The 12,100-nt window shown below is 41.6% G+C and overlaps 1 protein-coding gene across 3 annotated transcripts in view; it reads left to right on the top strand.

Annotated features, from left to right (window-relative positions):
- ALKBH8 (alkB homolog 8, tRNA methyltransferase) overlaps positions 1-12,100 on the top strand; it is a 50,902-nt gene that overhangs the window by 26,084 nt on the left and 12,718 nt on the right. For all 3 annotated transcript variants that reach the window (XM_075418289.1, XM_075418297.1, XM_075418302.1), the window contains 2 exons: positions 7,030-7,136; positions 11,327-11,481. In XM_075418289.1, coding sequence (XP_075274404.1) covers positions 7,030-7,136; positions 11,327-11,481 — 262 coding nt within the window. The remainder of the gene's footprint in view (positions 1-7,029; positions 7,137-11,326; positions 11,482-12,100) is intronic.

Genomic DNA, 12,100 nt, shown 5'->3' with positions numbered 1-12,100 from the left:
TGCTCCATTAGAGAGCAAGTGTTACAAAATCTTGGAAATTTCCTTTCCTTTGGAAAAGAAAATGAGTGGTTTCATACATTTGAGGCCCATTCTGCCCTGGTGTAGGTGGATGCAATTCCTTGTATGTCAGTGTAGTAGCACTCACGGGTGTGAGGGAAGACATATGACTGAAAGAATGGAAAATATTGCAGAGAAGGCTAAGTGAATAAAATAAATTAAATGAAGACTAACAGCATTAGCCTCTTGCTTTCTGTGTCCTAAAAGAGTTTCAGCTAAGAGCTAGGGAGGTGATTTATTAAAGGAAGAAAATGGAATGTTAGTGAAATTGAATAAACTGGATATTGTTGAGGATTTGACTGACACTCTGTCTCTGGATTCACAAAAGGATGTCAAGGTCATATGCTGGGGTTGGGTAGCATTTTCTGGAAAGGAGAAATTTGTATCTATGGTGGCAGAAAGAGGGAAGCAGTGCTAATGCAACTCTGGCCTTTTACTCTAGGGATTGAAAGTCTTAAATGTAAGAGTCCAATATTCAACACTGAGTTTTAACACAGGTAATGATCTGGGAAGATGCAAAGGCCACAGGTAATGTCCTGACATGCATGAAACTTGATACTTTTAGAGTTAGTAGGAACTAGCATATTTGATGGGTAGTCTTTAATGGGTTAGGTTTATTATGTTGTTCTTTTGGGCTGGCTGTTTAATCAGCAAGATCAAACAGTAACCCTGGATTTTACAAAGAGGCTTTTGAAACAAAGAAGAGTCAATCTGAGAAGACATATGAGTGAAGCATAAAAATTTGTAGCAGCAGGGAGAGACAGCAGAGTGCAAACAGCAGCAGTCAAAAGTTGGCATGATGCTGCTAGAAGTACCACCAGCATCCCAACCTCTGCTGAGGCTGGGCAGTGCAGCCCACCCCATTGGACACCACGAGGAGCCGGCATCCAGCTAGTGGGGTGACAGCATGGGGTGCTGCAGTGGAGACGCACACCTGGAGCGCCTGTGTGTGAGCCCGGAGGGCCTCGTGTCACTGGTGTGTGCGTGAGGAGCACCCACATCTCGCAGGAGGGGTGTGAGAGTAGGCGAGCAAGCACTGTCAGGAGAGGGGTGAGTGCTGGTGGCCCGTGTGGCCTCTGAGGGGGTGGTGTGCGTGTAACTGTGCGCGCTGTGGGATTAGAGCTTTGGAGGATTAGCTATGCAGGCTATTTTGAAATTTCTAGGTGTTTATTAACATTTCATAGGTATCTGATGCTATGGTTTGTGATTTTGGTGATGCTTTTGTTCAATGTGTAGCTCACTGGTTGCTTGTTAATGAAGTGTTGTTAATAAATCAGTGAACTGCTCTGATCCTGATTTGATTTAAGCCACAGGAGTTGAGCAGTTTTTCCTGTTACAGTCATACTTCAAGTATGGAGCTAAGTCTTTCCAAGACATAATGGAAGTATGGTTTTAGGCTTAGTTCATGACAGCTGTCCTCAAAAGGCGTGGTGGATGAGACTGCACTGTGTTTGGTCCCCTTCAGCTGATGTGCTTCCCCTTGCCCTTTTTCCCCTCACTTGTGCTGTCTCCTAAGAAATGTAACACTTCCCAATTTTGTCCAGGCTGGTGAGTTGCACCACAGTACTCCTAATGCTGCAGCCACCTTGAACTGGAAATAATAATCATGCTTTTGGGCATACGTTCAAGCAGTGTTGACCTGAGGCAGTGTGGGTCACTTGGCCTCAGGGCAGGAGATTGTCCGTAATCATTTTTTGTTTAGAAATGTAGGTGTACTCAGAGTGACTATATTTCAGCACTGCAGTTATTCTTCAGTGGCAATGATCAGTGATGAGGTGCAGTAGGGTTAATGGCATATCTCAACTCTCCTGGTCGGTGTTGTACTGGTTGAAACACTTCTAATAACTTGGAGTTGGTGAACCTTGAGAAGTGCATCCCCAGGTACAAAAGGAGAGTGGTATTTTTCCACCCAGCTGTGACAAGACTTGCAGAGGATTGGAAGCTCCTCCATCCAACAGAAGTTAGCTTGGAAATTGCAGTAGTTTTCCTCTTCTTGTGCACTACCTGAATCTGGTAAACAGAGTACAGACAACAAGTGAATTCGTGTGCCTCTAACTCCATGATGCATAATAGCTAGGAGAGGTACAGGTATGCTGTTCCGTGGATACACTGTCCTCCTTGGGGTTATCAAGAAAATCGTAACAGGGTGAGATCTGCGAGAGAAAAGAGTGAAGTACTGTTCGTATATTGAAATAGTTTTTAAATGCTCATATCCTAGATTTCAATTAAGAAGAAATGTGTAGGTACTTAAAAGACACAGAAAATTCAGGAATATAGTAATGCATTGCATGGATGGAAAATTTAATACAATTTCTGAAGAAAAAAACCCCACCCTAGATAAGTGTGTTAAGCCTCTGACTAGCATCATCATAGTGCCTAAGTAAATAAGCAGGCTTAGCAAGAGATGGTATGCTTTGGCATAAATCTGATACGGGGGAGGCCTGTGCATGTGTTGAGAGATTTTTGAGGTAGGCAGTACTGAAATACTTCCTCATCATGATTGTCAGCGTTGCACTCATTTTCTGAAGGATGGCTAGAGACCTTGATATAGGATATAAATATCAGCATATGTTCCATAAGATAAATTTCTCATGACATGGACTATTCAGAGGAGATAATCCCATTCTCTTTCACTCTGAAATTCAGCATTTTTCTGAATTCCAAATTTTGGAATTTTGCTTGTTTTTTCAGTGAAAGTCACTGTGTTTTATTGACTGATTGCCTCAGTCCTCTGTAAGCCAGCAGGTTCGTGTCTCTGCACAGAGCCTCACTGTGTTGTTCAAGCTCTGTGTGTGGGCTTTAAGACGTTCAGCTGTCTTTGAAGTAGACATGCTTTTTCACTTGTTGTACATGTGGGAAACTGCTATGTAGGCTAATAATGTGTCTTTATTCTCTGAAAATTCAGTAAATAATGTCAGAGACTTAAGAAGCATTCCACATTGTGCTTTTTTTAGCTTTAGAGTATGTTTTGTCTAAGGTAGTCTATTAATGTGAAATACGAATTGCATCAGAAACAAAACTTAGAACAACAGTGTTGTCATTGCACGCTGTAGCCATGAAACCCTTATCAACATTGTCCTTCTAGCCCCGTTGAATCATTTCTATTTTGTCTTTGGATCATTACTTACTTGATAGGCAGTCGTTCACCTCCATCCTCCTGCCCTTTCATGAAGTGCAATACTACTGCACTGGAAGGCAGTGCAGATTTGTCATTCCATGAGGAGTTAAAAAACCCCATACTTTCTTCCCTTTTTCTTTTAAGCTGGATTCGTTTCTGGTTTTTGTGTTTTGCTGTATTTTATACTGCAGGAACAGTGTTCGTGATGTGGGTGTCACTTTGCTTTGATGTTTAGCCATCCTTGAAAGCTGTTTACTGCTTCATGTGCTCCCTCGTCATGAACACTCTCTCAGATAACCTGGCATCATGACAAGATATTTAAATCCACAAGTAGGTATTATTAGCTGTTTGTTTCTTTCAAGCTTTTTGCTCTATATATAGAGACACCCTTTTTCTGTAGTACAAAGAAAGAAGCTAAAAGTTGTACAAGATCAAAGCATCCACTATTTTTATTTTTTAATGTAATCTCTGGATGATGCACCATGGTTTAGCTGGAAGTTTAATCTTTATTGACTCTGTCACCTAAGAGAAAAAAGAAAATAGGTAAAAACAAAAATAGTAATTGGAAATAGCTCCTGTGGAGCAAAGCTGTCATGAAGCAGATTGATTCAGCAGTGGCAGAGTTGCTTTATTGATTGTGAGTCCTTAGTAAATTAAAAAGAGGACCAAATGTGTTAGTTTTGTGTGTGTGTGTGACAGTGACAATTTAGAATGTTCTGCCAGGATAAAGATACAGAGGAGTATGGGAACGTTACCTACTTCAGTCAGTAATAGGCTTTTCAGAGACAGGAACAGAGTTCTTCAAAAACTGTTCTGGGTTAAATATCCTTTACTGTACTGTAGACAAAGAATAGAAGAAATACTGTTGCTTGGGGTTTTTTTAGGCATTCAAGTGCAATTATTCTAGATAAAGGAATGAAACATAGGAATTGCACTAATTTTCTTCAGATGTTCACAGTGGGTTCCTTAAAGTTGATTCTCTCTCTGAATTGCAATGCCAAATCTGATATTAATAGAAAAAGTGCAAAATCTTAAAATATTCTAGCGGAGGATCTCTGCTTCATAAGCAAAAGTCAGTTTTGGGTTTGGATTTTTTGACTTTCTAATTACTGCTAATTACTTAATGTCATTGCCCATTTGCAAGTAAATTAATACTTTATTTATATTTTCCTCTCCAGATCATCAGGGCTTATCATAAGGATGAAATTTGTTTAGAAGGGGAGCAGCCACACAGTGCGAGATGATAGTACAGAAGCTCTTGCTGCACAGAAGAGTAGTGAGCAGGGACAGAGCTGGATCTTGTACTGGTGAAGACTGGGGTTGCCACATGTTACATAGATAATCTCCTGCTTTTCAGCCTCAAATTCTGCACTATCAGAAATTTTATTTCGCATATTTCTTGTTGGCTTAGCATAGCTGAAATTTAGCCAGGAGGACATGCTCTCCCCTTTTACTGTCTATTTTCCTGCCACTTCTGCCTGAAAATCCAGCCGCCAGGGATAGTTTTGTGGCCCCTCATTCCCAATGTGCTGTCTGTTAGAGCACTCTGAACCTCTGCTGCCTTGGATGCACAGTTGTTAACAGGACAGGGTTTGAGGAGCATCATCTGTGAAGAGACTCCGGGGCCATGCAGTTGGTGGGGGGAAAAGGAGTTGGAGATGTGTGATGTAAAGCAGTGGAGAAGGCAGAGAGCTGGAGGAGCTGTTTCCCACTGCTTTGTACAGAGTCCCTAGCCTGGTGTAGAGAAGTGAAAGGGAATGAGGTCCTCTTCCAGGCCCTGGAGGGAGATGGTAACTGGAAGTGTAGGGGACCCCATAGAGGTCTCCTCACTGACTCTTGGAGAAAGTGCAGTTCTTGAACATCATCTGCAAGAACAGAGCTTTATAGCTTCTGCTGACCCAGAAGGAGGGACAGTGGGATAACTGAGCCTCCAGGAAGCGATCTGGACAGTGTCATGTTCAGTTTATTCTGCCATACTTCTGAAGAACCCAGGCTCTATCTTGTCTGCTCACACCTGGCGCCCAACAGCAGTGAGCAAGAGAGACAGAAGACAGAGATATCATCTCATCCATTTCATCCAACTAGTTCACTCCCCACTTCTTTTCTTTGTGCTTTTCCTTTCCTTACTTTGCTGGTCCTAGTTGGTCATCCTATGGTTTCTTTGCCTTGCCAGACAGCTACATGTTTTTAGAGGCTTGCACCTAGTTGCGCTTTGTGGGACAGCCTCACCATAAGATCTGTGAAGCCACTGTTTTCTCCTTCTTCACCCCATGCTTTTTTGAGGATACCTAGAAGAAATTGCTAAGTGCAAGGAGAGGAGTATGTTAGCAAGTGGCTGCCATTTATCTGTTTGTGTAGCTGTTGAGGCATTTCATAATCATAAATGAGAGCTTATAGGTAGGCTTTATTTCTGTTCCCCCATATCTCTCTTCCCCTTTCAGCCCCACTGTTTGTCACCCTCGTTATTTCTTGCCTTAAATTTAGATAGCTCAACAGGAGAAGCCATGTCACTCTGTGAGTGGTACTACAGCGTAAATAATTTTTTTCCTAAAAACGTAAATGCCGTTGTAGTTTGCTCCAGTGTGCACAACATTAAATAATAAATGCTGTAAGTGGTAATTTGTAGTGCTTACGTCTTGCTTATTTGGTCTCTGCCTTTCTGGTTTTTTGTGCTGAATGACTGATCATTGCACCACTGTTTTCTCTTTTCTGTATGCAGAAGCAGAACTACTTAATTTGTTTTGATCTGGCATACTGTAGTAAGCCTGCTTTTAAATTGCATACTTCGTAGGTTACAGATCAGGTGGCAGTGCTTTCATGGCGCTAATTCCTCAGTGTAGCTGGAACTGCTGACTTGGATAGTTTTTGACCACTTTTATTTTTTGGTAAGTCTTCTGTAACTTGTTTGGCTTGCTTAAATGACCTGCTGCTTATTTTCCACAGCAAATTTCTCTCATTTGGGAAATGTAAAAGGATAATATTCCTAGCTTAAGCAGAAGCAAAATGTAGCACTGCCATCTGCGCTGTGAAATTGGAATAAAGCTGAAAGCGTTACCTCGATATATTGCTATGGCTCGAAGCCAGGTGGCAAACAAGAGGATGGTCTGGTAGTTGGCATGTTTGTCAGGATCTTGGGAGACTGCATGTGCCTGTTGTGCTGCAAGAATGTGGGCAGGTTGGAGATTATTTCTCTCACCTAATACTGCTTATCTAAATGTTATGTGTCTACTCTTGAGGTAATTGTCTCAGCCCAGTCTGCTGTGAATGGATAGGCATTTCCAGAAGGCACAGGGTCGTTCCATGTCACTTAACTCTACATCTTAGACCAGGATGAATCACTCTGTGGAGATACTTGTCTCTCTCTGCATAGTCTTCACAAAAAGACAGTAGCTGACTGTCTTAGCCCAGCTACCTAGCTTTCAGATGCCTGAGTTGCAGCAAAGGAGCCCTCTCCTCCTCTTAGGTAGTTGCCTTTAGTTAAGGGGTAGTGATCCTTTCCTACCTCACAGGTACACACAGAGATTAGACGGTGCTACTGTGTTCTCACAAAGAAAGCTGTTACTGTGAAAAGACATATATATATATATGCCTATTTTCAGTATTTTAATTATCTATGTATACACAGGTATTTGTGACTGCCTCAGATTATTGAACACAGTGCTGAAAGGGAGAGATCTTAAGGATGGAGACCTAGAGGCTTGTGCGGCCCTAGGAAATAAGGAGCTGTTTTGTGGCAATATTCTGATGAACACATTGAAGAGGCAAACCAAAGCTAGGACTTGAGAATGTCTGGCATGTATATGAAGCTCTCTAAGTCATACTCATTCATGGTGGCTGGTTTTGTTTCTTTTTAGATTGTGATGGATTTCAAACACCCTGATGGCCACACAGTGGCAATTATGCTGCCCCGGTGCAGTTTATTGGTGATGGCTGGAGAATCCAGATACCTGTGGACACATGGGTATGTGTAAGAGTCCCTGCACTGCGGATAATAGAAAAATAATATATGTTGTTTGTTTGCTTTGTGAATGGCATTCTGTATTTAAAATTGCTCTGAAAGAAGTGAAGTCAAGTTTTATAATTACTATACAAATTCACCCCTCTGCTCAGATGCTGCTCAGGTTAAACTGAAAAAATTGGGGATTTTAGGAAGCTAATTGCCAGTCCCTGAGCTGCAGTGTCCTGCTACTGTCACAAGTGAAGTTTCACTCATCGCTCTCACATCTGTGGTGTGAAAGTCCTCAATGACTCTGAGCTGGCAAAGAATTGATTGCAGTGCAATTAGCGTCACCATTTCCTTTCTCTCTTTTCAGCCCACAGCTTTTCCCATTTGATCACATATGCAAAAGTCTTTAGAGGAGGACTGATTTAAAAGAGTGACTTCCCCTGCATGGAGGGTATAAGGGTGGCAAAGGGGAGTCTTCTTGAGCTCTTCCCATCTGCTTTAGGGACGTTTTAATTGCTGATAAGGCTGCATTGTACTGAGCAGGTTTAGGATCCTGGAAAAGAGATTTCTCGAAATATGTCTTGAGGCTTTGCTTATTATTATAGAGTTTAAATACATGCATTTTAAGTTGTGCACCACTGGGAGATATTTACAATAGGAGCGCTGAAAAGGACAAAAAGGCTAAAACCTTGGTGAGCCCTGAGAGTGACAGTAGTGCACTTCAGGAGACTGGAAACCCTCATGTTGGACAGAAATGCCCATGGTAAATGTTTCTTCCTTTGTTTGACCCAAGGCATCACTGGTTACCACAGTTAATTGAAGAGACTAATTACATTCTGTGTAAATTAAACAGCAGATCCTTTTATTGGCAGAAGATTTTCTGCCTTTGAGTTTTACTGGTTAATTTGTATTATGAAGAAGGGTGAATATGAACTCCCCAATGACCTTTGCCTTTATTCATTTTTATAGAGCACTTGTACCACCTGTATACCACCTCATTAAATTACATAGTTGTACAAAGCAGCTGGTACTTCTGACGTGCAACATTGTAGAAGCCCAGGGCAGTGAGGTCCTTCGGTTTTTGGCATATGAGACTGAACACTCATACCAGCATCATACTCTGTCTTTTGGAAAGGTTATCTGCAACTCTTAAGAACGTAGTGCAGTTCCCATGTCAGTGACGTTACTGGCCTGGAGACGACAAGAGGCCCAGGGGAGCTGGGGGCCAGCCCCCGACCCTGGGTATCAGGCAGCTCCATGGGAGTGGGCTGGGGCCAGGCTGTGACGTCACCCTGGGGGTCAAGGCCCGGATCAGCACGGCGGTGGCCATGCCCAGACACAGCTGGGACGCATCTAGGGCAAGGCCCAGTGGGACAGCCTCTGTTTAACAGCAGCTCCCAGGGGAGGGAGGGGTGGCCCTTGCTGAGGCCTCTGGCTGTCTTTGACAGCTTTCTCCAAGGCCACCAGCTCTGCTCTTTCCAAGCTGGTCCTGGACAGCCAAACTCCCAGGAGGGGGAAGAATGCATGCGGGGTACTTGCAGTACTTGCCAGCAGGCATTCAAGTTGGGGTGGTGTACCTGCCTACTAAGAACTGGAATGAGGTTATTACTTAACTCACTTGTACCTTAGTGATGGTTGTCTTTTGAGAACCAATGACATAAACTACACTTGAGATGAAGATCCCAGATCTTTCTACTCATGCATATTATTTCTGTCCCAGTGCTTGTCCACCTTTCCGAAAAATAGTTTTTCTGTGTATTTTTAAAAGCAGTAGTGGGTCAAGATACTCAACTGGAGTAAGCTTTCATCATGCTAGTGGAGCATACTGTTGTAATCAACAAGATTAATCATCTGTCTAGCAAGTGTAGTAAATTCACTTGCATACATGTCAAGATGTATTTAAGATCATTTGTGATGCCTTTTATCTACTCCTCAGAAGTCAAATTAGAGAGCAAAAGGGTCAGTTTTTGAATTATTCTGGAAATGTTTTCAATATGTATATTTGGATGCTAGGGGAATTAGAGACTTCACTTTGACCCTGTCAACAAAATACGCAGGAAAATTTTTTTTATTCTTTTCTCTCTGAAAGAGAAACATATGGTTAAGAAGTAAGCTATATAGTGTCATCAAGGAGAACGAAAGATACGTGCTTGTTTTGTCTCATAGGTGAAAGTAAAATTATGGCTTTTCTGATGAGGTTCGTCTGTGATTCCCCCACCCCCCCAGTGAGGTTTGTTTTTGTTTGGGTAACCTGGCAAAATACCATCCCTGACACTGGAATAGTAAAACAACTTTGTGCCAAGCAAGAGGATGTGCAGCATTTTATTTTTGACAGTAAATGGGAATCCTGTTTTTAGCCCAGCCTTTAACTAGAGTTCTTGCTTGTAGTGTAGGCAGAAGGGAATTATGTAGGTTGAAACTAGAACCTTGAAAAAGGTGACTTATTTCTGAAAATATTAGCTGCTATGCTTAGCTTATTGCTGCAGGTACAAAAGAAAATCAGTCAGAAAATCTGCAGACTTGGGATTTGAAGTTCTCCTGTCCAGGTAGTCTTGGTCATCCTCAGCTGATTATTTCATCATAGCTTTATCTGCCATGAACAAGGCAGTTCTTTATTAGATCCCATGCTTTCCGTGGCTGCCTTTGGGAGATTTCCATTCTTGGGGCTGCTCCATGTCTTGTTTTTGCATCGTCTAGATGGAGAATCAATGCACTGCTTCCTGATTTCCAGACAGAGAGGACTGGCACTCTTCTTCCCTGTGACTGGATTAGAGATCAGCTTCCCTGGGGTAGGAACAATGGCATACAGTAAAGTACAGGAATGCTGGTCAGGCTGCAGGCTGCCTGCTTGGCGTTCGAATCATTCTTCTTGGTTAAGTACAGCTGCTGGTCAACAGTTTCATATGACCTGCAAAAAAGTTCCAGTAGAAATCTGAGATGAGACTGAATTTATTAAAACATTAAGCAATAAATCTCTGCTGTATTAAAACATGTAAGACACTTTTTTTCCCCCTTTTGGCTCAACCTATGAGGGTTAAACTCTGCTAACCAATATGGAAGTCGGTTTTATAACGAGAGTTTGCCTTGCTGGGAGTCAAGTGCTTTGAAGTCAGCACCTCTGAAGGGGCTTCACTGAAAGGCCCATTCCTGAGAGATTTTTTTTTTTCATGAGGAAATCTCTGCTTTAATCTCCTTGATGACTAAGTTCAGGAAGCATTTCAGTGTGACAGTAACAGCTTTGAAGTGCTAAGCTATTTCCCTGAAGAGTTTCCATTTTGTTCCAAGAGTACCTACTTTTTCCCATGTGCAAGTGATGGGAAGCTACATGTGGGTGCAGCTGTTTCTCTTCCCTCATGTTGTGTTTTGCATTTTACTTTCAAAGCTAGGAGGAACAAAATGAGAGGGAGATCTGTTTGTAGAGCTATTATAAATTCTTGGGTTTGGTACTTCTTTGGAATGTAAACTCTTCATAAAATTATTTGAAACTTTTGTCATCCCAAGCAAGTTCCAAGTCACTTTCATTTTATGAATTTTGTCCTTGCAAAAATGTTTTTGTGTTCCATTAAGATCCATGCCAAATCCTGAAGTAGCTTAAGAAGCTACTGCTCCCAGTTTGCTTGATTGATAGACAGATTTTGGTCAAGAGATATCTACAGCAGTTTCTCCCTTCAGGCATTTTAGCAAATCTCCCAAGTGCTACATTCTTTGCATCTTCTGTTGTCAAGGAATAGAAAAGCAATTCTGTTGCAAAGCAGAGCTCATTGGAGAGGCCCCTTTATAACAAGAAACTTCAATCTACTGGTGTAGAGCTCAGCCAGTTCTATGCTTTTGTACCCATAGCCACCGTTTTTAGTAGTGTATATTAACAAATATATTTTTTTAAGTAAAGTGAATTTATAAAAAATATAAATCCCAGAAAAATAAACAACCAAACTTTATGGAAGGAAAGGAAGGGAGGGAAGGGAAATGTAGTTGCTTGCAATTAAATAACACTCTAATTAACGTCACTAATTTATGTCAGCTCCTTTTTTTTTTTTCTCTGAAATTGAATAAGTTGAAAACTGAGAAGCAGCAGTACATTAAATAGCATGTTGTCATCACACTTGTCACAGTGTTTAAGAATTGCCTTTTTACAAAGGAGAGTTGATATTTTTTTTCCTGATGTGAATTGAATTATTTTTTTATTTTATGTTACTTTGTTTTAGGATTACACCCCGGAAATATGATGTCATTCAAGCGTCTGAGCTTGGGCAAAGAGTTGGAACAATCACTGCTGGTGCTGGAGATTTAACACTACATCGAAGGGAAACAAGGACATCATTTACATTCAGGAAAGTGAGGAGAAGCCCTTGCAATTGCAGTAAGTGACTTGAGGTGATCTTCAAGTCAAAATTGTGATTTATCACCAATATGTAAGCATTTCTTTTTTGAGCCAACTGGTTTATCCTTTTGGGTAGTTTTGGAAGTCCTGGGATCCTAATTCCTGAATGGTTCAGGGTTAGGCATACTGTATGGCTTGAGTCGGTTGCACCCATGTGGTTGCTGGAGTTTCTCCCGTATGGGAAGGCATTTGGCTTGCTCCAGAGCTAGGCAAGCAATCTGGAATCTTGCATTTCATTGGGACCTCAAGTGCTGGAATAATGTAACAGAATAAAAGTAGCTACTGTTCTTCAGGTTCCTGTCAGTTTTGGTTGTTTTTCATTTGAACTGGACTGTAATTTTGTGAAAATAAGTCCATTAGAGAAGGAGAAGCAGTCAGATCTGCAGTGACAGAGCTGTGTCAGTGCCTTAGGGCAGTACAGCTAATAATAGATTGGTGGCTCAATGATTACATGGAATTGAAGTCCATTTGTGCCCTCAGAACAGAATTTCAGAGGCTGAACTGCAATGATGTAATGATCTTTGATATTAGAGACACTTTCTCAGTTTTGAAAGCATAAACCTTGTTAACATAGCAGGGTGAATGATCACTGCAAATG

The sequence above is a fragment of the Opisthocomus hoazin genome, chromosome 1, assembly GCF_030867145.1.
Source record: "Opisthocomus hoazin isolate bOpiHoa1 chromosome 1, bOpiHoa1.hap1, whole genome shotgun sequence".
NCBI lineage: Eukaryota > Metazoa > Chordata > Aves > Opisthocomiformes > Opisthocomidae > Opisthocomus > Opisthocomus hoazin.
Note: the sequence above shows the minus strand (reverse complement) of the source record. Positions and strands in the feature narration are given on the sequence as shown.